At 40.1% G+C, this 21219-nt stretch overlaps 4 protein-coding genes across 4 annotated transcripts; 2 read left to right on the top strand and 2 right to left on the bottom strand.

The window, feature by feature from the left end:
• The first annotated feature begins 920 nt into the window (after nt 1–920).
• LOC120515170 lies at nt 921–20995 on the top strand. Its single transcript, XM_039735920.1, has 3 exons — nt 921–1378; nt 7433–7657; nt 20528–20995. The coding sequence occupies exons 1-3, from the start codon at nt 970–972 to the stop codon at nt 20944–20946; spliced, it is 1053 nt and encodes a 350-aa protein (XP_039591854.1). The 5' UTR covers nt 921–969; the 3' UTR covers nt 20947–20995.
• LOC120514478 (histone H1-like) lies at nt 1854–2663 on the bottom strand. Its single transcript, XM_039734876.1, has one exon. It carries the CDS (start codon nt 2498–2500, stop codon nt 1907–1909), a length of 594 nt encoding a protein of 197 aa, XP_039590810.1. The 5' UTR covers nt 2501–2663; the 3' UTR covers nt 1854–1906.
• Nucleotides 6002–6481, bottom strand: LOC120514479 (histone H2A-like). The gene has a single exon (XM_039734877.1). It carries the CDS (start codon nt 6434–6436, stop codon nt 6050–6052), a length of 387 nt encoding a protein of 128 aa, XP_039590811.1. The 5' UTR covers nt 6437–6481; the 3' UTR covers nt 6002–6049.
• On the top strand, nt 7390–7858 carry LOC120514480 (histone H2B 8-like). The gene has a single exon (XM_039734879.1). It carries the CDS (start codon nt 7435–7437, stop codon nt 7810–7812), a length of 378 nt encoding a protein of 125 aa, XP_039590813.1. The 5' UTR covers nt 7390–7434; the 3' UTR covers nt 7813–7858.
• Nucleotides 20996–21219: the final 224 nt, after the last annotated feature.

Raw genomic sequence — 21219 nt, forward strand, 5'->3', positions numbered from 1 at the left:
CCCCCAGAAAACAAGAAACATTCAGTTGTTTTTTCCCATGTGGTGGTAGTGTATGGGTTTCCTCCAAGTCCAAAGACATGCATCAGTGGATGTATTTTAATGGATGGTGTTGCAAAATTGCCTGAAGTGATTTTGTGTGTTTACCCAGTGATGGACTGGTGCTCCTTTCAGGTCTTGTTCCTGCCTTGTATCTTATAACTCCTGGAAAGGCTCCAGCTGCTCAACAACACTGCACTGCTTAAGTTATTTGGGAAAATGAATGATGTTCTACCCCTTATTAAGATTTGGTCCTTGCAGCCATTATCGTGCTTGTTTTGAAGCATGATGGAACTAGAAAATAGATAAATAAGTTTGGAAGCAATTGTTCTTGTCATTTAAAATATTTGCTTAATTGATTTGTCCTTTAGGTCATTCTTCATTTTTTGGCCGTAGCATTACAGGAGCAAGTATGAATGAAATGAAATGACACTGTATACCCAGTGTGTTTGTCAATCGTTTCCAAGGTTCCTTTCCATAACTCTTTCTCAACTTAACAGTAAAAAAAGCGTTGTTAATTTAACAACTTCACTCAGTTTTGTTCTCTTTATATCTCACTCTCAACTGCGCACTTTGTGTCAGTAATAAAATACACATGGCCGACTTTGGAAATTGTACTAATAGGGGGGTTAGGGCAAAGCCAACACTATAATAAGGGACAGTAAACGGTGTTTACCTCGCTGACTTTCTGAGAACAGTTGACAGCAGTAACCGTTAGACGTTGAGAGCACGGAAACAAAGGCAGCTTTCAAATTGCGCGCCGAGCTTCTAAGTTGAGCAATAGAAAGGAAAATTCTAGGCTGAACAAAACGCGTATGCCCGGCCCCCTTTACTTTCATCCAATCAGAAAACAAAAGGACCTCAATATAATGCGCCTCGTGCACCTTTAACGCTGCTCATTTTTTTGGTCTTAGTTGGTAGTAAGACAGTAAAATGGCAAGAACGAAGCAGACAGCTCGTAAATCTACTGGTGGCAAAGCTCCGCGTAAACAGCTTGCCACGAAAGCAGCTCGTAAGAGCGCTCCTGCTACTGGTGGGGTAAAGAAGCCTCACCGTTACAGACCCGGCACGGTAGCTCTGCGAGAGATCCGTCGCTACCAGAAATCTACTGAGCTGCTTATTCGTAAGTTGCCTTTCCAGAGACTCGTAAGAGAAATCGCCCAGGATTTCAAGACCGATCTCCGTTTCCAGAGCTCTGCTGTCATGGCTTTGCAGGAGTCCAGTGAGGCTTACTTGGTCGGCCTGTTTGAAGACACCAACCTGTGTGCCATCCACGCGAAGAGAGTGACCATTATGCCCAAGGACATCCAGCTGGCTCGCCGTATTCGTGGGGAGCGCGCCTAAGACACCGTTTGAATTTACATGTCAAAAAAGGCTCTTTTCAGAGCCGCCACAAGCTCAGCTGTAAGAGGAAATCCACTTTCTGCCTACCATATACCACTTTGACATTTGTTATAAATGTCTTTATATAACTGCGTTAAAATGCTCGAGACCAGAAAACGGTGCCGCAACTAACTTTCCGAAATCCCGTCAAACTTGTCACTCTGACGGTAGTTTAGTTGGTTTGGATAAAAGTGTCGGTCAAATAAACATTTGACATATTGGTTATATACAGTACCTCCAACTGGAGCACAGGCAGATGAAGTGACTTGCTCAGGGTTACACATTTCAGTAATGGGATTCTAACCCAAAGGGTTTGAAGTCCAAAGCCATACTGATCCCGAGTGTGGTAGTGCAGAATTGCAATTAACACCCCGTGCAAATCGGCCCTTTCAACACAAATCAAAGAAAATAGTTTAGCCTTTGAGGATGATATGGGGGCTCTGAAAAGAGCCGTTGATGGCTTATAGTAAAGTTACGTATAAACGGATCACTTTTTCGGTGCATCCTTCTTCACTGCTTTTGGCTTGGCCGCTTTAGGCTTAGAAGCTCTGGCCTTCTTAGGACTCTTTGCTGCCTTTTTAGGCTTTGCGGCGGGCTTCACTTTCTTGGGACTCTTGGCGGCTTTCTTGGCTGCGGCAGGCTTCTTAGCGGTCTTCTTGGCTGCTGCGGGTTTCTTAGCTACTGGCTTTTTCACTTTCTTGGCGGCAGCCGGCTTTTTCGCAGCTGGCTTTTTCTTTGGAGTCGCCTTTTTCTTCGTGGCTTTCTCCTTGGCTTCCGCTTGCTTCTTGTTGATTTTAAAAGATCCAGCCGCGCCGGTGCCTTTTGTCTGCACGAGAGAGCCTTTGCTCACAAGACCTTTTACAGACAGTTTTACGCGGGCGTTGTTTTTCTCCACATCGTAGCCACCAGCTGCAAGAGCCTTCTTGAGCCCAGCCAAAGATAGTCCATGACGCTCCTTTGAAGCCGACACAGCCTTCACGATCAAATCGGACACACTAGGGCCGGTCTTCTTAGGCTTCGAGCTCGGTTTCTTCTTTGGCGCTTTAGCCGGCGCGGGAGCTGCTGGAGCGGTTTCTGCCATTTCGAAAAGACACACTTGGATTTCTCTGTAAATTTCAGCTGCGAGCGCAGGCTCAGTCGCTCATATTGGATAGGTGAGAACCGTGCAGACTCAAGCAGTCCGCTGCACATGCAAAGAGCCCTGACAACGGCGTTTCCTGCCCCCACAAAGTCCCGTTTACTACATGGAAGAAAAATGGAGAAATCACAACTGCGAACTCTAGTATTATCGAAGGTAACATGTTGTTAATGAGGCATGTGCCATCGCTTAAAAATGAAGTTTCGGTGAAAATGCCAGACGGAGATATGGCACCGTGTAAAGGACGAGCACTCACTCTTTACAAGTCCAGCGCGAATGTCGTTACTGATAAACGGTTACTGCAATTATCTCAGACTGGAAACACGACTGACTAATGATAGATAGGTCCGTTACCAATGACAAAAAGTATTCACAACTTTTATGCAAACACCCACAGATAATCCGAGCTCTCTGCAAATTCAGATTAACATACTAACACGAGTAGTGGTTGCCTAACTCTTGAACGTTTCCTTGAAATATTCTTGTTACGGAAACAACGTTCTTTCACAAATCTTGTGTAAAAAAACTACATTATGCTTCAGAAATTAAAAATGTCTATTCGTCACCAGAAGGATCAATCCATCCATTATCCAACCCGCTATATCCTAACTACAGGGTCACGGGGGTCTGCTGGAGCCAATCCGTTGTCTATAATATCTTATAACCACAGATCGGAGGTTTGATTATTATTCACGACAAAATGCATCTTCAGCAATGAAAGACACTTTGAAATTCCAGATGATGTAGTTTTCATCAAACGCAGCTTCAATTTTCAGCTTTTCCGTTAGCAATATACATCGATCGATCCTTGTAAGGCCAGTCTCTGTATACTTTTAAGTTAAAATTATCAGGTACAATCAAATGAATGAAAACTGTCACACAATCCAATTCCAGTAGAAAGCAGTTACAATGTATATGTCAGTTTCCTGACCACCTTTAGTCCAACTTGAAGGTGTGGAAGAAAATAAAGGGAATGGCAAGTATCGATCTGTCAGCTTCAACTGTAAAACAAGAATCCAGACTTTGCCTGAATTAACCATTCAGCCACACGCACTGACATGCTGGACCCTTTTGGTGTATGGAGGGTTGACTTACACGACAAAACACCTGAAGAGTTGGATAAAATAAAAATGCTCAAGACACTAAGGATGTGTGTCAGCTCTGTGCAGGCAGTGAACAGAGTGAAACTGCAACCCAATCTAACAGAAGCATAGCAGTGTACAACTGAACAGGTTTTAGTGCTTATTTATACTTTCAAGAATTATTTTAATCAATCTGATGTATATTTTAACTATTTATTTGTAAATTTTGTACATCTCCAGTAGGTGAAGTACAAAGTGAACCCCTGCCCATGGAAATGATTTTTGCAGCAGAGGAAATATATAATTTTATTTATTTTTTTAATATGGATAGTGTTCTAGAGTGGTTTAAGACAAATTTAAGTATGGGTAGATGAGATAGTGCTAGTGCATGCTCTTTGGAGTGATCATCCCATAACCTACATATCAGATAAACTCGGCTTTTGTAGACCATCAAAACATTTACAACAAATATGTTTCTAGGTTTAAAAGGCCCTGTCTGTACATTCCTACTCCACTTGCCTTATGAGAAGCATGCCTGCAATAGATGATTGAGAAAAGCAGAAGATGTTTTTCTTGGAATGTCATCTTTTCTACAATTTAAAATGATGTGAAAGTCATTTCCATATCAAAACATGAAAACCTATCTATTTCCCCTGTTCCTGTAAACTTTTATATGAACATTCACCCCCTCTGCCTGCCCTTCACTACTGAAAACAATTGAGAATTAGACCGACAAAACCATAGATTTCCCTTTAAAAATATTACCTCCTTCTTGACCAAAGCTATATTTAACAGTGGTTTTTTAATCAATCTGACCAGGCCAATCTTGTGTGGTACCATCATTTGTTAATCTTCATTTGTCAACTGTATTTTCACCTGTATCAATGTTCAATCGAGTATGGGTTTACCATCATTGAATGTGTGTGTACAAACTACATTTTTTTTTTTTAATTAATTGCTTGTTATCCTGTTTGATCTTAAACTATGTCAAGTGTCTTTATCCCCGGCAGCTGTAAATGAAGACTGTGCAGTAAAAGGAACGTTTCAATTTGTTCCTTTTCAATTGTTTCCTTCAGTATGCAGAACCCCACACGCAGGCCAGCTGAATTACAAAATCAGGACTGTTGCAAACATAATTGCCACCTCCAGAGTCCAACGACTTGACAAGCTCTAGATCAAGCCAAACTGCTATAATACCAGTACTGCTCAAAAATTGTCTAAAGATAGATCAAGGGGAACCTCTGGATTAAGTTCTTACAGGGATTTCAATATAAAAAATGTATAGATATGTAACTTTAAAGATCACATAACATTGTAAAAATAAGAGTAATGGGTACCCATATGTGCATGATAAAATACCAGGGATTAGAGTATAAAGCATACTGTATTTGTAAAAGACACAATAATTAAGAGACAAGACTCGAATTTCCAAGTACACCTCTAAGCATGAACGAGAGCATGTATTATGGGATATTCGTTGAGGAGAAAGATACATGTTTCTTGTTTCCTTGTAGATATTTCTTTAAGTAGTTAAAATAATTGCAATAGCTAAGAATTTCTAAAATACAGAATCAGTCACAAAATGATTGGGCAGCATGGTGGCTCTGAGGCTAAGGATCTGTACTGGTATCCCAAAGGTTGCCGGTTCAAATCTCTGTCACTGCCAAAAAAAGATCCTATTCTGCTGGGCAAGGCCCTTAACCTTCAACTGCTCCAAGGGCACTGTACAATGGCTGACCCTGCACTCTGACCCCAAGGGGTATGCAAAAAAAAAAAACCACGAAATTGTATAAGGCAAAATAAACAAAATAAGAGTGCGTTGATAACCAGAGGTTTGTTCATTTGTATTTGACTTGCCTTTCATGCTTGTTATAAGTTGACACCAAGTTGTTTGAAGGGTACAACTTCATGCATTGAGGATGTGCCTTAGTGTTATGTTCATGCAGCAACATTATTTCAGTAATAGTTTATGGTGTTAAAGTACTGTACATTGATGCAAGGTTATCAATACGGTTTAGACTTCATCGATTTGGATTTCATACAGCCAATAAGCTAGTACCTGATATGAGTAATACTGACATCTAGTGGACTTCAATACAATTTACTAAATCTTATCTTTTATTCAGACCACGTATACTGTACCTGTTGAAATACATGTATATATCTTCAGAACGATATTGACCGATTTCTTTGAAATGCTGTGTGGAATTCTCAGCATCATCATTTACTAATGCCCTGATCGACCCTCCGGAGTGAACCATGTTTAGGACTCCGATACAGTCCTCCATCGCTACACTACTTAAAGATGCTGTATGATCAAAATTGAATACGTCAATGGAAAAGGCTCTACTTAGAACAGATGGGTGGCTCTGAAAAGAGCCGTTGACTTAAATAAACACATCGCCCTAGTTTACTTGCTCTTCGCTGGTTTTTCGGTTTTCTTGGGCAGAAGCACAGCCTGAATGTTCGGCAGCACACCACCTTGAGCGATAGTCACACCACCCAATAACTTATTCAGTTCTTCGTCATTACGGACAGCCAACTGCAGATGACGAGGAATGATTCTGGTTTTCTTATTATCACGGGCGGCATTTCCGGCTAACTCGAGAATTTCAGCGGTCAAGTACTCGAGCACAGCTGCCAGGTATACCGGGGCACCAGCGCCCACTCGCTCAGCATAGTTGCCTTTTCTCAAAAGCCTATGAACACGACCAACAGGGAACTGCAGACCAGCTCGAGAAGAACGAGTCTTAGCCTTGGCGCGTGCCTTACCACCGGTCTTGCCTCTTCCAGACATGTTGAAAAGTGACTATAACAACTCTCTGCAAGAAAATACTTCACTAGCCCTGCTTAGAGGCGTTTATAAAGGCTTCAATTGAGCGCGTAGTGCTAAACGAGCTGACTGCTGATTTGCATCTGCTGCTGCGTCACTAGACTGGCGGGAATCCCAGTAGGCACTGCCCTCGAACCGTTTTGAACAAAGCTTCACGTTAAAAACTAAAGCTGAAACGACAGGTGGAAACTTGATAACATGTGTGTATATATATATATATATATATATATATATATATATATATATATATATATATATATATATATATATATATATATATATCCATTACATCTCTCTTCCTAGTTCCTATATTTCATTGCACTGATATTTTCTTTATATTTCGTCTCTCTTCCTGTACTTTATTGCACCAACTAGCCCCAAGTCTGAACACTGTTTTGGTTAACATGTTTGCTCTGCAGAAGGCGATGTCGCTCACGGGGGTATAAAGATGAACTTCTGAAACAAGTGCGATATAACCCCTTTGCTGTTTCGAGTGCATTATAGCTCCCACATGTTCATGAGATGAGCGGAGCTCCCTACCTAAAGCTAAAGTGCCTTAAAGAGTACATTATTTGATCTATTAGAAAGTACAGTATTTTGATCTTTTTGTAATGATGTGCAAGTTACTTTGTTTTCTCTCTAGTGATGGACCGATAACATGTATTCACTATGCACATCCATTCTCCTGAAGCAGGTACGAATACAGCCTGGTTTTAGGGAAAAAAAACCTCTGTATTTACTTTTGAAAGCAGAAAGCCCAACTTCAAAATTACGCGCGAAGTTTATTCCGTTCATCAGGACAAAGGCTTTGCCTGAAAGGAGGGAAACGGCTCATCCTCCTCCCTTGTCGTCAGAGGCAACGTCATCAAATGCCGCACAGCCGAGTATTTGCATAACAGGCTTTAAAAGCAGAAAGCCGGGAAATTGCGACGTTTAGTTTCTTGTTGCTATAATCCGTAGTTATGCCTGAGCCAAAAGCTGCGCCTGCTCCCAAGAAGGGATCGAAGAAAACCGTTTCTAAAAGTCAAACGAAGGGTGGAAAGAAACGCAGAAAGACTAGGAAGGAAAGCTATTCCATCTACGTGTACAAGGTACTCAAGCAAGTTCACCCCGATACGGGCATTTCTTCGAAGGCGATGGGCATCATGAACTCGTTTGTAAATGATATTTTTGAGCGCATCGCCGGTGAGTCTTCTCGTCTTGCTCATTACAACAAGCGTTCAACCATCTCTTCCCGGGAGATTCAGACTGCCGTGAGGCTCCTACTACCAGGAGAGCTTGCTAAGCACGCCGTGTCCGAGGGCACTAAGGCAGTTACCAAGTACACTAGCTCTAAGTAAACGGCAAAATGCCGGCTAGTATCCAACGGCTCTTTTCAGAGCCACCCACTTACTCTGGAAAAGAGCTCCATTAACCCGAGCACGCACTTTTGTGACGTGGACTTATCGTACCTTCTTCACGTACCGTTTGTTCGCTCGCTCTATCTGCGCGCACTAGTTTTGTATTATCTGGCGCCTGAACACGTTTTTCATTCTCCAGATTGGAAGACTTTATTTGTCTCCAAAAGGGAAAAAAACACGGCTGTGCATCACTTAATATTAAAAAGGCACTAGGCCATTTAGGTTAGGTAGATTTTTCTGATCCCGGAGTGCGGCAGGCAAGTGCGCAAACAAAGGTTATTTTCGAAGATTCGTGTACGAGAGACCTAAGACAACATAGAGCCATGAGTGTTAAGGAGTTATACTAAAATGAGTATTAAAAAAAATAATAAAATTATCAAGATCTGTTAATTGAACAGTTTTCGTTTACATTCATGAAACGAAATATACAACATAATTACAATGTTTGCACCACGTTAGAGTTTAGTAAAACGTTAATAAAAGTGATTACGTTTTTTAAAATGTCCTATGCATGTGTGCAATATTGTTCTAAACCAATTTAGAATTAACATTTAAGCCAATCTAATATTTTTTAACATATATGTGGAGCAAACGGCAACACACATTCTACAATGAAATATGATGTATATTAATTGCTTTATATAGAACTGCTCTAGTTTTTGTTACTTATTTTAAACGATGGGCCATCAAAAAAAGAAAAAACAAATACTAATAACACTATATAGCGCCCTTGTGCCCAAAATTCAGAAAGAACAGGACCTATATAACATTGGCTACAAATAATATCTTCACTAAATAAATACAGGATATATAAAACATTCAAATAGAATAAAAGACAATAATGCAGACTAAAATACAACATATAATACTACAAATAATTCTTGAACAAATAACATAAATTATGATAAAAATTCAAACCCTGAGTACCTGGACAGACAGAGGGGGTAATCTGAAAGAAGGGGCAAAATGTCAGGTCTGTTTAATGTCCTCCTAAACAAATGAGTTTAAAACAAATGAATGGAGTCAGCTGATCTCTAATTCTGGAGGTCATTCCACAGTCAGGGCGCTATACAGCTGAAGGCCCTGCTGTCACCCACAGAGTGCAGGTTAGTGAGGCGCACAGAATGAGAGGACCTTAGTGGGAAGGTTAATAACAGAATTTGATATTCAATCCTGTAAGACACAGGGAGCAGCAGTGAAGGTGCAGCAGGATGGCTCTGATGTGTTTGTTGTTGTTGGTCCGTGTCAGGACTGTTGCAGTTAAGTTTGGAATCAGATGGAGCTCTAATATAAGATTAGAAGTGGCACCTGCCAGTAGTGACTTACAATAATCAATGTGGGATGTGACAAAAGCAGGGGAAAGATTCTCAACATTAGAAAAGAAGAGGAATGAGCAAACATAAGACATGTGACACAGGTGGAAGTTTCCTAATGTGGCTTACATGGGTGAAATAAGAAAAGGAGGAATCAAAGTGACACTGAGATTCTTTGCAGTAAAAGGTCTGATGAGATCATCACCCAGAATGGTGGAAAAGGAGTTTATTTTCTTAAGTTGCACTTTAGTGCCACTTTGCAGGAGTTCAGTTATGTTGTAATTTAATTTTAAAAGGTGCTCTGTTCAGGGTTTAATTTTAATTGAATTTCACTGAGACAAGTTGTGAGCTGAGAAAGCTGTGATGAAGTATCACTTTTAACACTGAAATAGATCTAAGCATTATCTGCATAAAAAGATAAACCAGTCCAAAGCTATGAATAACATGCTCAAGTGGAAGTATACAGATACAGAAGAGCAGAGGATGTCATTTCATTAACAAAAGGAAGTCAGATGGAGGAACTCCTATGAGAAATTAAGGCATGAGGGTTACACTTGATATGACATAAGCTGCATGGCCACAACACCATAAGTAATAACCTACTTTTACCCAAACTGGGGCAGTAGCTTCTCAAGAGGAAGGTAACAATGCTTAGCACAACAAGGAAAAATAAGCCAGAGCTCCCATCTCAACTGTTGGCCACACAGAATAGGCCAGTAAAGACCTTCATGTTTGTCTAAACAAATGACACATCCTTTGTGCACAATGTGATCTGCACAGGGATAGGAGATTCCATGACCAGAAATGATAATGAACTATAATGCTACAAAAAGAGGAGTGGAGAATTTAGACAAAACACTATGTTGGATGCTGGCCACAGGTAATTTTTTCAACATATTGAACATCTCAGAAAAAAATACTTTTGTCATCTCGACATCCTTGAACTGAGACTGGAACAGGGAGAAGGAGACAGAGCCTTCTTGAGGAGCAGGGTAAACCACTGGTGACACCTCGCATGCTACTGGCTACTGACCCCAGCATGCACAGCCATTGTGTCGATTCAACAGTCCAATCCACAGGGGAAGCAACAACGGCACCTGCAGTGTGTATTCATATGGCACTTTTCCACTGCATAGTACGGCACGACACGGTTCAGTTCAGCTCACTTTTGGGGTGTTTTCCACTGGTAACAGTACCTGGTACCTGGTCCTTTTTTTAGTACCACCTCAGCCGAGGTTTCAAGCGCGCTGAACCGTTACCAAAACGTGACGTGTAAACTCTGCTGGTCACTGATTGGCCGGAGAAAATCGTCATTACTGCGTCACTGGCTATTCTTTTCTTTAAAGGTACACACACGCGGAAGTTTGTGTCGCGTCTCTCCATCGCTGGACGCAGTTTGTTGCATAAGTGGATGAATGTTTCTTCAGACATTCGAAAGTTCTCCAGCCACTGAGTGTTTAAAACCGGGAACAATCACATCCCACCACTCTGAGGCACGGTTAAATGTCCAAACAGATGGTCTGTTGCGGCGACTTTTTTGCAAAATGTGGAAGATCTGTAATATACAGAATCAGCATTTTAATGTTACATTGGCAGTTAAGTTCATTTTATGCTTTGCAACAGTGATAAAAGTTAGCTAGTGACGTGCTTTTTTTAGATGCTTACCCTTGCGCGTCGTCGAGCTAAAGTGTTGTCGTTGTCTGCGTGTTGTTGTAAAAGTTCCACGGTGTCACGGCAGTAGAGGCGGCGCAACTATAACGACACGTGAATAATCCCGCCCACTCTAAAGCGGTACTAAACTGCAGTCGAAACGCAAACCGAGCCGAACTGAGCCGAACCAAGGTGAGCTGTACTGAACCGTGCTGTGTCGTACTATGCAGTGGAAAAGCGCATTTTGTGAGTGTGTTTTTGTCTCTCACTGTGTGAACTGTACAGTTATTACAGTATTGTGTAGAAAATCAAAATATTCAGTTCTTCTTGATAATCAAATAGAATGTGATCTGAGGGTAAAGAGTAAACAGGTTATTTACATTTCTTGTTAAAATAACGTGATCATCTAATTAGTACAAACGTAGTAAAAATGTAATCATAAATTGAGATTCAACACAATAATTTTTCATGCTTCTCAAAGAGGAATTAAAATATGATGTTTGAAAAATACAGCATTTGTGAAGGACTGAAGTGTGGGGTGCTGTCCAAAACTATCATTGAGTGTATTTCAGTAATGTTTATAGTGACTTATAAAACCACAATATTACATTAAAATGCACTGCTCAAAACTATTAAAGGAACCCTTTTTAATCCGAGTATAGCATTAAGTCAATGAAACTTCTGGGCTGTTGATCAGGGGCCTCATGTATAAACGGTGCGTACGCACAGAAATGTTGCGTAAGAACTTTTCCACGTTCAAATCGCGATGTATAAAACCTGCACTTGGCGTAAAGCCACGCACTTTTCCACGGTACCTCATGCCTTGTCGTGCGCAAGTTCTCCGCTCGGTTTTGCAAACTGGTGGCACCCAGCGTCAAAGCAATGGTACTGTTCTTGTGTGATTACTCATTATTTTCATGACGCGGCTTTATAAATACACAGAAACTAACCGCATATTGTTTATTAGTGTAATGCATCTGATTGTAATTAACTCGTAACAATATAATGGTCCAGGGAACAGCCATAGTATTCCAAATACCATAACTGCTTTAGCGTTGTTACTCTCACTACTTCTTCTTCTTCTTCTTCTTCTTCTTTCAGCTCCTCCCGTTAGGAGTTGCCACAGCGGATCATCTTTTTCCATATTACTCTCACTGCACGACTCGGAGTATTTATATCACTGTATCTGAGTGTGAATCACAGCAGCAGCTGATCGGAAAGAGAATTATCGATATACAGCTTTAAGGACACGCTACCTCAGCCACTGCAAAGCGTTTTAAAGCCTTTCCTGTACGGACCTCGCGGTTCAGAAACAGTTTAATCCCAAGAACTTTAAATGCAGCCAATCAATTGCTGCTTGTAGAACTGTTTGTACTTATAAGTACAATCACCCCACTGTAAACTTGCACTACAGTTATAATATCTCACAACCTGGGCCACTTTATAAAGCGCATATTTACATATGATGACGATATCATTTTTAAGGTGAAATGCAGCAAAATATGTTTGTTAAATTATACACATAAAACTTTAACTTCATTTAAATAATCTATATTCTTCACTGGGAGTGTCGTGAAGGATAGAATAATTAAACATGTACTACGAAGATATTTCAATGTTCTTTAAACGTTTTGAAGAATAGGCTAAGCTTACAGATGGCTTAACTTCTATTACAGAGCTGATTGTGTGGCGATCGGTTACTTGGGAAAGAAAAGCAAGGACTCTTGGGCGCACGCCAATATATATTGAATATAAAACAGAAAGAGAAAATAACAACACAGCTAAAAATGCAGCGACAAATTTCGACAAAAGATAAATGCTTGTCATGAGCACGAGGCTCATGAAACACATGTTTAATAATGTGCTTTAGCTCCTATCATCATGAAAATGACATCACGTATACATCTCAGTATTTTAGTTATTCAGAGAGCTGTAATATCACAAATGTAATGGACTCTGTGTCCAGTTGGAGGAAGAGAGCCAGTTTAAGAAGCAAGTAGTGATTCACACACATAGATCACATAGAGTAGAAGATCAAATACAAAACAAAGCATTTAATGTGCTACTTTAATTACGATGTAATTTTGAGAAACTGGTTAATTAAACGATTTTAAGATGAAGTTTATAATGTTCTACTAAATGACAAAATAAACTACGTGATTAAAGTGGAAAATTCGAGATTAAAGTTGACATTTCGTGCTTTTTCCCCACCGTGTGCCTTTTTTCTCTGTATCCTAATAAGCTTTCATATGACACTCAGACAGTGGGCTTACAACTCTTCTTTTCACGGCAACTTTTATATGTGACTTCTTTTTTATTTCCGGCACTGTGCGATTTTGTGAATGTGAGCTTTCAAGTTTCTCCAACACGCTATGTCACTCGATCAACTTCCTTTTGTTGATTATACCATGGTTTATTTGAACAAATAGTATGTTTTTTCTTTGCCTCCACTTGGTATTCGCTGAAATTCTTATATTTTCCCCGTGCTTTTCCCATTGTCTTTTCACAGAAGGCTGCGCTTAAGGGCGATTTATATTGATTTGCATATTTAAATAGGCGTAATTCTGGGAGGATTTGGGGCATTACAAAATGCGCGTGCACGAGCGTTAGTTTTCACGCTGATCGGGATTTATGTAACGAAAGAACGTGGAAGTTGGAGTACGCACAGATTCCTGCATCTGAATTTTTCTGTGCGTAAGCACATTTCGGCTTTTGTGCTTACGCCATGTTATAGTGCGAGTTCTACGCATGGCGTTATACATGAGGCCCCAGGTCAGTGAAGTAGTTGAGGGGCTCGTTAATCTGTTTCAGCTGCTTTGGTGCACTAGAGGGGCAACAATGAGACGACCCCCAAAACAGGAATGAATGGTTTAACAGGTGCAGGGAAGCCACTGACATTTTGTCACTCATTTTGTATTTGGCTACGGTCAGTGTCACTACTGGTAGCATGAGGCCATACCTGGGGCCTCATGTATAAACGGTGCGTACGCACAGAAATGTTGCGTAAGAACTTTTCCACGTTCAAATCGCGATGTATAAAACCTACACTTGGCGTAAAGCCACGCACTTTTCCACAATACCTCACACCCTGTCGTACGCAAGTTCTCCGCTCGGTTTTGCAGACTGGCGCCACCCAGCATCAAAGCAGTGCTACTGTTCCTGTGTGGTTACTCATTATTTTCCTGAAGCGGCTTTATAAATACACTGAAACTAACCGCATATTGTTTATTATTGTAACACATCTGATTGAAATTAACTTGTAACAATATAATGGTCCAGGGAATAGCCATAGTATTCCAAATACCATAACTGCTTTAGCGTTGTTACTCTCACTGCACCTTCTTCTTTCAGCTGCTCCCGTTAGGAGTTGCCACAGCAGATCATCTTTTTCCAAATTACTCTCACTGCACCACTCGGAGTATTTATATCACTGTATCTGAGTGTGAATCACAGCAGCAGCTGTTCGGAAAGAGAATTATCGGTATACAGCATCAGGCACACGCTTCCTCAGCCACGGCAAAACGTTTTAAAGCCTTTCCTGTACGGACCTCGAGGTTCAGAAAAAGTTTCATCCCAAGAACTATAAACGCACACAATCACTGCTCCTTGTAGAACTGTTTGCATTTTTAAGTACAATTACCTCACTATTAACTTGTACTACAGTTATAATATTGCACAACCTGAGCCACTTTATAAAGTGCATATTTACATATGATGACAATATCATTTTTAAGATGAAATGCAGCAAAATATGTTTATTATATTATACAGGTAAAACTTTAACTTCATTTAAATAATCTATATTCTTCACTGGGACTGGCATGAAGGATAGAATAATTAAACATATACTACAACGATATTTCAATGTTCCTTAAACTTTTTAAAGAATCAGTGCTCTAAATTTACAGATGGCTTAACATCTATTACAGAGCGGATTGTGTGGCAATCGGTTACTTGGAGAAAGAAAAGCAAGAACTGCATGGGCGGCCACGTCAATACATATTGAATATAAAACAGAAAGAGAAAATAACGACACAGCTAAAAATGCTGCGGCAAATTTCGACAAAAGTTAAATGCTTGTGTCATGAGCACAAGGCGGCTAGTGTCTACAACGGACGTGGCCATCCGCCGTGCATAAGCTACCTCACTGACATTGGCGGGCGAAGGAGCCACCGATTCTTTTTCTGCCCAGTGCCACCACAAACCTAGAGCCGCCCCTGAGTACTGCTGCAATGAATAATTTCATCGATGGTCGTGCACAATCGCTGCACTGTAAAACCCATGTTTAATAACGTGCTTTAACTCTTAATGACATCACGTATACATCTCAGTATTTTAGTTATTCAGAGAGCTGTAATATCACGAATGTAATGGATTATGTGTACAGTCGGAGGAAGAGAGCCGGTTAAGGGGTTAAGAAGCAAGTAGTGATTCACACACATAGATCACATAGCAGATCAAATACAAAACAAAGCATTTAACGTGCTAGTTTAATTACGATGTGATTTGAGAAACTGGTTAAGTAAATGATTTTAAGATGACGTTTATGATGGTCTACTTTAATGACAAAATAAACTACGTGATTAAAGTGGAAATTTCGAGATTGAAGTTGACATTTCGTGCTTTTTTTCCCCACTGTGCCTTTTTTTTCTCTGTACCCTAAAAAGCTTTCATATGACACTCAGACGGTAGGCTACGACTCGCCTTTGCACGGCGACTGATATCTGAGCTTTCAAGTTTCTCCAACACGCTATGTCACTCGATCAACTTCCTTTTGTTGATTATACCACGGTTTAATTAAACAAATAGTATATTTTTCCTTTGCCTCCACTTGGTATTCGCTGAAATTGTTATATTTTCCCCTGTGCTTTTCCCATTGTCTTTTCACAGAAGGCTTAGCTTAAGAGTGATTTATATTGATTTGCATATTCAAAGAGGCATAATTCTGGGAGGAGTTGGGGCGTTACATAAAGCGCGTGCACGAGCGTTAGTTTTCACGCTGATCGGGATTTATATAGCGGAAGAATGTGGAAGTTGGAGTACGCACAGATTCCTGCATCAGGATTTTTCTGTGCGTAAGCACATTTCGGCTTTTGTGCTTACGCCATGTTATAGTGCGAGTTCTACGCACAGCGTTATACATGAGGCCCCTGGACCCTACTGAGCTGGCACAGGTAGTCCAACTTCTCCAGGACATTACATCAATACGTGGTATTGCCAGAAGGTTTGCTGTGTCTCCCAGCACAGTCTCAAAGGCATTGAGGAGATTCCAGGAGTCAGGCAGTTACTCTAGGAGAGCTGCACAGGGCTGTAGAAGTTCCTTAACCCATCAGTAGGACTGGAGGAACAGAATGAGCACTGCCACAGCCCTACAAAATTACATGCAGCAGGCAGGCCACTGGTGTGAATGTCTTTGACCTCTGACAAAAAGAAACAGACTTCATGAGGGTGGCCAGAGGGCCCACCGTTCTCTAGTGGGCCCCGTGGAGCTTGATTGGCATTTGCCATAGAATACCAGAATTGGCAATTCCACCACTGGCTCCCTGTGCTTTTCACAGATGAGAGCAGGTTCACCCTGAGCACATGTGACAGACGTGAAAGGGTCTGGAGAAGCAGTGGAGAACGTTGTGCTGCCTGTAACATTGTTCGGCATGGCCGGTTTGGTGCGGGGGTCAGTGATGGTCAGTCTGGGGAGGTATATCCACAGAGGGACGCACAGACCTCTACAGGCTAGACAACAGCACCTTGACTGCCATTGGTTATCGGGATGAAATCCTTGGACCCACTGTCAGACACTTTGTAGCATATGTCATGTCCAGGGCAACCCTTGTGCCTTAATTTATAATATAATAATTAAGTTATCTTAATTTTATAATAATATAATCTTATATCACAGCTCCAGCTGATTCAAAACTCAACTGCAACAGTCCTGACACAGACTGGCAACAGCGAGCACATCACAGCCATCCTGCTGCACCTTCACTGCTCCCTGTGTCTTATAGGATTGAATATCAAATACTGTTATTAACCTTCCCACTAAGCTCCTCTCATTCTGTGCCCCACACTAACCTGCACTCTGTGGGTGACAGCAGGGTGTTCAGTTGTATTGCGCCCAGACTTTGGAATGAACTCCCAAAATTAATGAGATCAGCTGACTCCATTCATTTGTTTTTAACTCATTTGTTTAGGAGGACATTAAACAGACCTGACATTGTGCCCCTTCTTTCAGTTTACCCCCTTTATCTGTCCAGGTACACAGGGTTTGCATTTTTATCACAATTTATGCTATTTGTTCAAGATTGGTTTGTAGTATTAAATGTTGTATTTTAGTCTGAATTATTGTCTTTTATTCTATTTGAATGTTTTGAATATCCTGTATTTATCTTTATTTAGTGAAGATATTATTTGTAGCCAATGTTATAAAGGGCATGTTGCTTTTTGTGAATTTTGAGCATAGGAAGGGTGCTATATAAATACATTTTGTTCTTATTAGTATTTTTATTTTTTTTTCCTTTTGATGGCCCATCGTTTATAATAAGTGACAAAAACTAGTGCAGTTCTACATAAGGCAATTAATATATAGCACAATTCAGTTTTAGAGTATGTATTGCCGTTTTCTTCACATACATGTTTAAAAATATTAGATTGGCTTAAATGTTTATTCTAAATTGGCTTAGTACAGTATTTCACACATGCATAGTACATTTTAAAAACGTAATCACTTTTATTATTAACGTTTTACTTAATGGTGCAAACACTGTAGCTATATTGTATACTGTATTTCGTTTCATGAATGTAAACGAAAAACTGTTTTCAAATAACACAGATCTTGGTGATTTTCATTTTGACGACATGTTAAATTGCTGCTGGATTATGTGAATTTCCCCTTGGGATTAATAATCTATCTATCTAAATGGTTCCCACAGACCCGAACACAAAGTAAATGTTAATAGCGTATTACACTGAAACGATACGTATTGTTTAATTTGATGTATGACACGACGTGATGGCAGAAACCCTCTGAACTCATGCGTATTACTTGGTTTGATGTACTTTTTTCCTTGTCATTTTTAGCGCTTAATTTTGAACGGGTCCTTCACCCGACGTTATATTCCGGGCATTGCCAAAGACCTGCCGAAACCTTCCAAAAGTAATTTTATGAAGTCAGACCTGAAACGACAGAGACGTCAGAGACGCCAGACGTCCGGGTAGAAAAAAGTTACAGCTTGGTGCAAAAAACATTATCAGACCTAGCGTTTTGGATCCAGATAAAATGCTGCTACCACCGCTTTGTATTATTAACTTTGATGAAGTAGTTTGTCAAAGCCCTATGAAGAACTGTAGCATATTTTAAGTATTTTCTCCTAATGTTTCTTAATTTATCAGTGGCTAAATTGAACAGACCTGATATTAGAGTTTTGATGCATATTTAGATAGATAGATAGATAGATAGATAGATAGATAGATAGATAGATAGATAGATAGATAGATAGATAGATAGATAGATACTTTATTAATCCCAAGGGGAAATTCACATAATCCAGCAGCAGTATACTGATAAAAAGAAACAATATTAAATTAAATAGTAATAAAAATGAAAAAATGAAAAAAAAAATTTAAATAAATAAAAAATAAACTAAAATAAAAATTTGGTGGTGAGATTAAAAAAAAAAAACTTGGCAAAGGAGGCTTTGGTATCATTCAAAGTAGTAATTTCTCTTTTTAGATAACAGTAAAAATTCAAATTATAAAGAGAATGTGAAAAATGTGTTAGTTGGACATGAGGGTCATAGTTCACTTTTTGAATTCACATTTACAATTTTCCCTGAAAAATCCTGGAGCAGAGTAAGTGGCAAGCAGAATGAAAACATTTCAAAGAATATCAAAACTTGAAAATGAACATGTATTGTTGTTTTCTTTATATACGCAATTTAAGTATGATTTTAAACTGTGACTAGACAAAAACTTTCTACTTATATTTCTTTATTTTGTTCATGTAAAAAGTCATTATTTAAAATTCAAACAATTTCCTGAGTTTAATTTTGCAAATCCCTCATCTTTATGGTAGTTTTTCTTTCCCCTGCAGTGTGAAATCGGAGGTAGTTGTACAGCCGTTTCTGGGATACTAATGGAAAATCGATCAATCAAGTGAAAGCAACATGTTTGACTTCCATTGCACAAATTAATTTAGAATATAATTCTTCAGATTTCAGAAAAAATAAATCTGATATATGACAATATGCGTAAGGCCTTTATATGGCAAGGTCATTTTGGAAAAGGCAATAGAATATCACCAAAGAACCCAGCCAACTTTCACCAGCAATATCCCAAATATAGGTTATTAAAGGAGGGACATTTACAAAAGAGCTGGCCCGATCCTGGCACCAGGTTAAAGGCTGAGAGATGAAAAACACTTATAATAGATAATAGCACATTTTGTCCAAAACTAAAGCAACTGCTACTGGTAATCTTTCCATCGATTGATTCAGTTTACTGTTACAGTGTCCAGAAACCAGCCTGGCAGCACCAGTCAGAAGGAATGAATTCTGGATGGATGTGAGATCATTCACTCTAGAGTTGTCAATGCACCTAACAGACAAGACTTTTTGATGGAGAGACAAAAAAAAAAAAAACCTGTGTCCCTAGAGAAAAACACAAAAATACATTCAGCCATGAACTGTAAGTAGGCCAGCACTAACTTCTGTGCCCCCTCCCACCACCCCCCAGAAAACAAGAAACATTCAGTTGTTTTTTCCCATGTGGTGGTAGTGTATGGGTTTCCTCCAAGTCCAAAGACATGCATCAGTGGATGTATTTTAATGGATGGTGTTGCCAAATTGCCTGAAGTGAGTTTGTGTGTTTACCCAGTGATGGACTGGTGCTCCATTCAGGTCTTGTTCCTGCCTTGTATCTTATAACTCCTGGAAAGGCTCCAGCTGCACAAAAACACTGCACTGCTTAAGTTATTTAGGAAAATGAATGATGTTCTACCCCTTATTAAGATTTGGTCCTTGCAGCCATTATCGTGCTTGTTTTGAAGCATGATGGAACTAGAAAATAGATAAATAAGTTTGGAAGCGATTGTTCTTGTCATTTAAAATATTTGCTTAATTGATTTGTCCTTTAGGTCATTCTTCATTTTTTGGCCATAGCATTACAGGAGCAAGTATGAATGAAATGAAATGACACTGTATATACCCTGTGTGTTTGTCAATCGTTTCTAAGGTTCCTTTCCATAACTCTTTCTCAACTTAACAGTAAAAAAAGCGTTGTTAATTTAACAACTTCACTCAGTTTTGTTCTCTTTATATCTCACTCTCAACTGCGCACTTTGTGTGCGTTGTGTCAGTAATAAAATACACATGGCCAACTTTGGAAATTGTACTGATAGGGGGGTTAGGGCAAAGCCAACACTATAATAAGGGACAGTAAACGGTGTTTACCTCGCTGACTTTCTGAGAACAGTTGACAGCAGTAACCGTTAGACGTTGAGAGCACGGAAACAAAGGCAGCTTTCAAATTGCGCGCCGAGCTTTTAAGTTGAGCAATAGAAAGGAAAATTCTAGGCCGAACCAAACGCGTATGCCAGGCCCCCTTTACTTTCATCCAATCAGAAAACAAAAGGACCTCAATATAATGCGCCTCGTGCACCTTTGACGCTGCTCATTTTTTTGGTCTTAGTTGGTAGTAAGTCAGTAAAATGGCAAGAACGAAGCAGACAGCTCGTAAATCTACTGGTGGCAAAGCTCCGCGTAAACAGCTTGCCACGAAAGCAGCTCGTAAGAGCGCTCCTGCTACTGGTGGGGTAAAGAAGCCTCACCGTTACAGACCCGGCACGGTAGCTCTGCGAGAGATCCGTCGCTACCAGAAATCTACTGAGCTGCTTATTCGTAAGTTGCCTTTCCAGAGACTCGTAAGAGAAATCGCCCAGGATTTCAAGACCGATCTCCGTTTCCAGAGCTCTGCTGTCATGGCTTTGCAGGAGTCCAGTGAGGCTTACTTGGTCGGCCTGTTTGAAGACACCAACCTGTGTGCCATCCACGCGAAGAGAGTGACCATTATGCCCAAGGACATCCAGCTGGCTCGCCGTATTCGTGGGGAGCGCGCCTAAGACACCGTTTGAATTTACATGTCAAAAAAGGCTCTTTTCAGAGCCGCCACAAGCTCAGCTGTAAGAGGAAATCCACTTTCTGCCTACCATATACCACTTTGACATTTGTTATAAATGTCTTTATATAACTGCGTTAAAATGCTCGAGACCAGAAAACGGTGCCGCAACTAACTTTCCGAAATCCCGTCAAACTTGTCACTCTGACGGTAGTTTAGTTGGTTTGGATAAAAGTGTCGGTCAAATAAACATTTGACATATTGGTTATATACAGTA

Source organism: Polypterus senegalus, chromosome 14 (genome assembly GCF_016835505.1).
Source record: "Polypterus senegalus isolate Bchr_013 chromosome 14, ASM1683550v1, whole genome shotgun sequence".
In the NCBI taxonomy this organism is placed as follows: Eukaryota; Metazoa; Chordata; class Cladistia; order Polypteriformes; family Polypteridae; genus Polypterus; species Polypterus senegalus.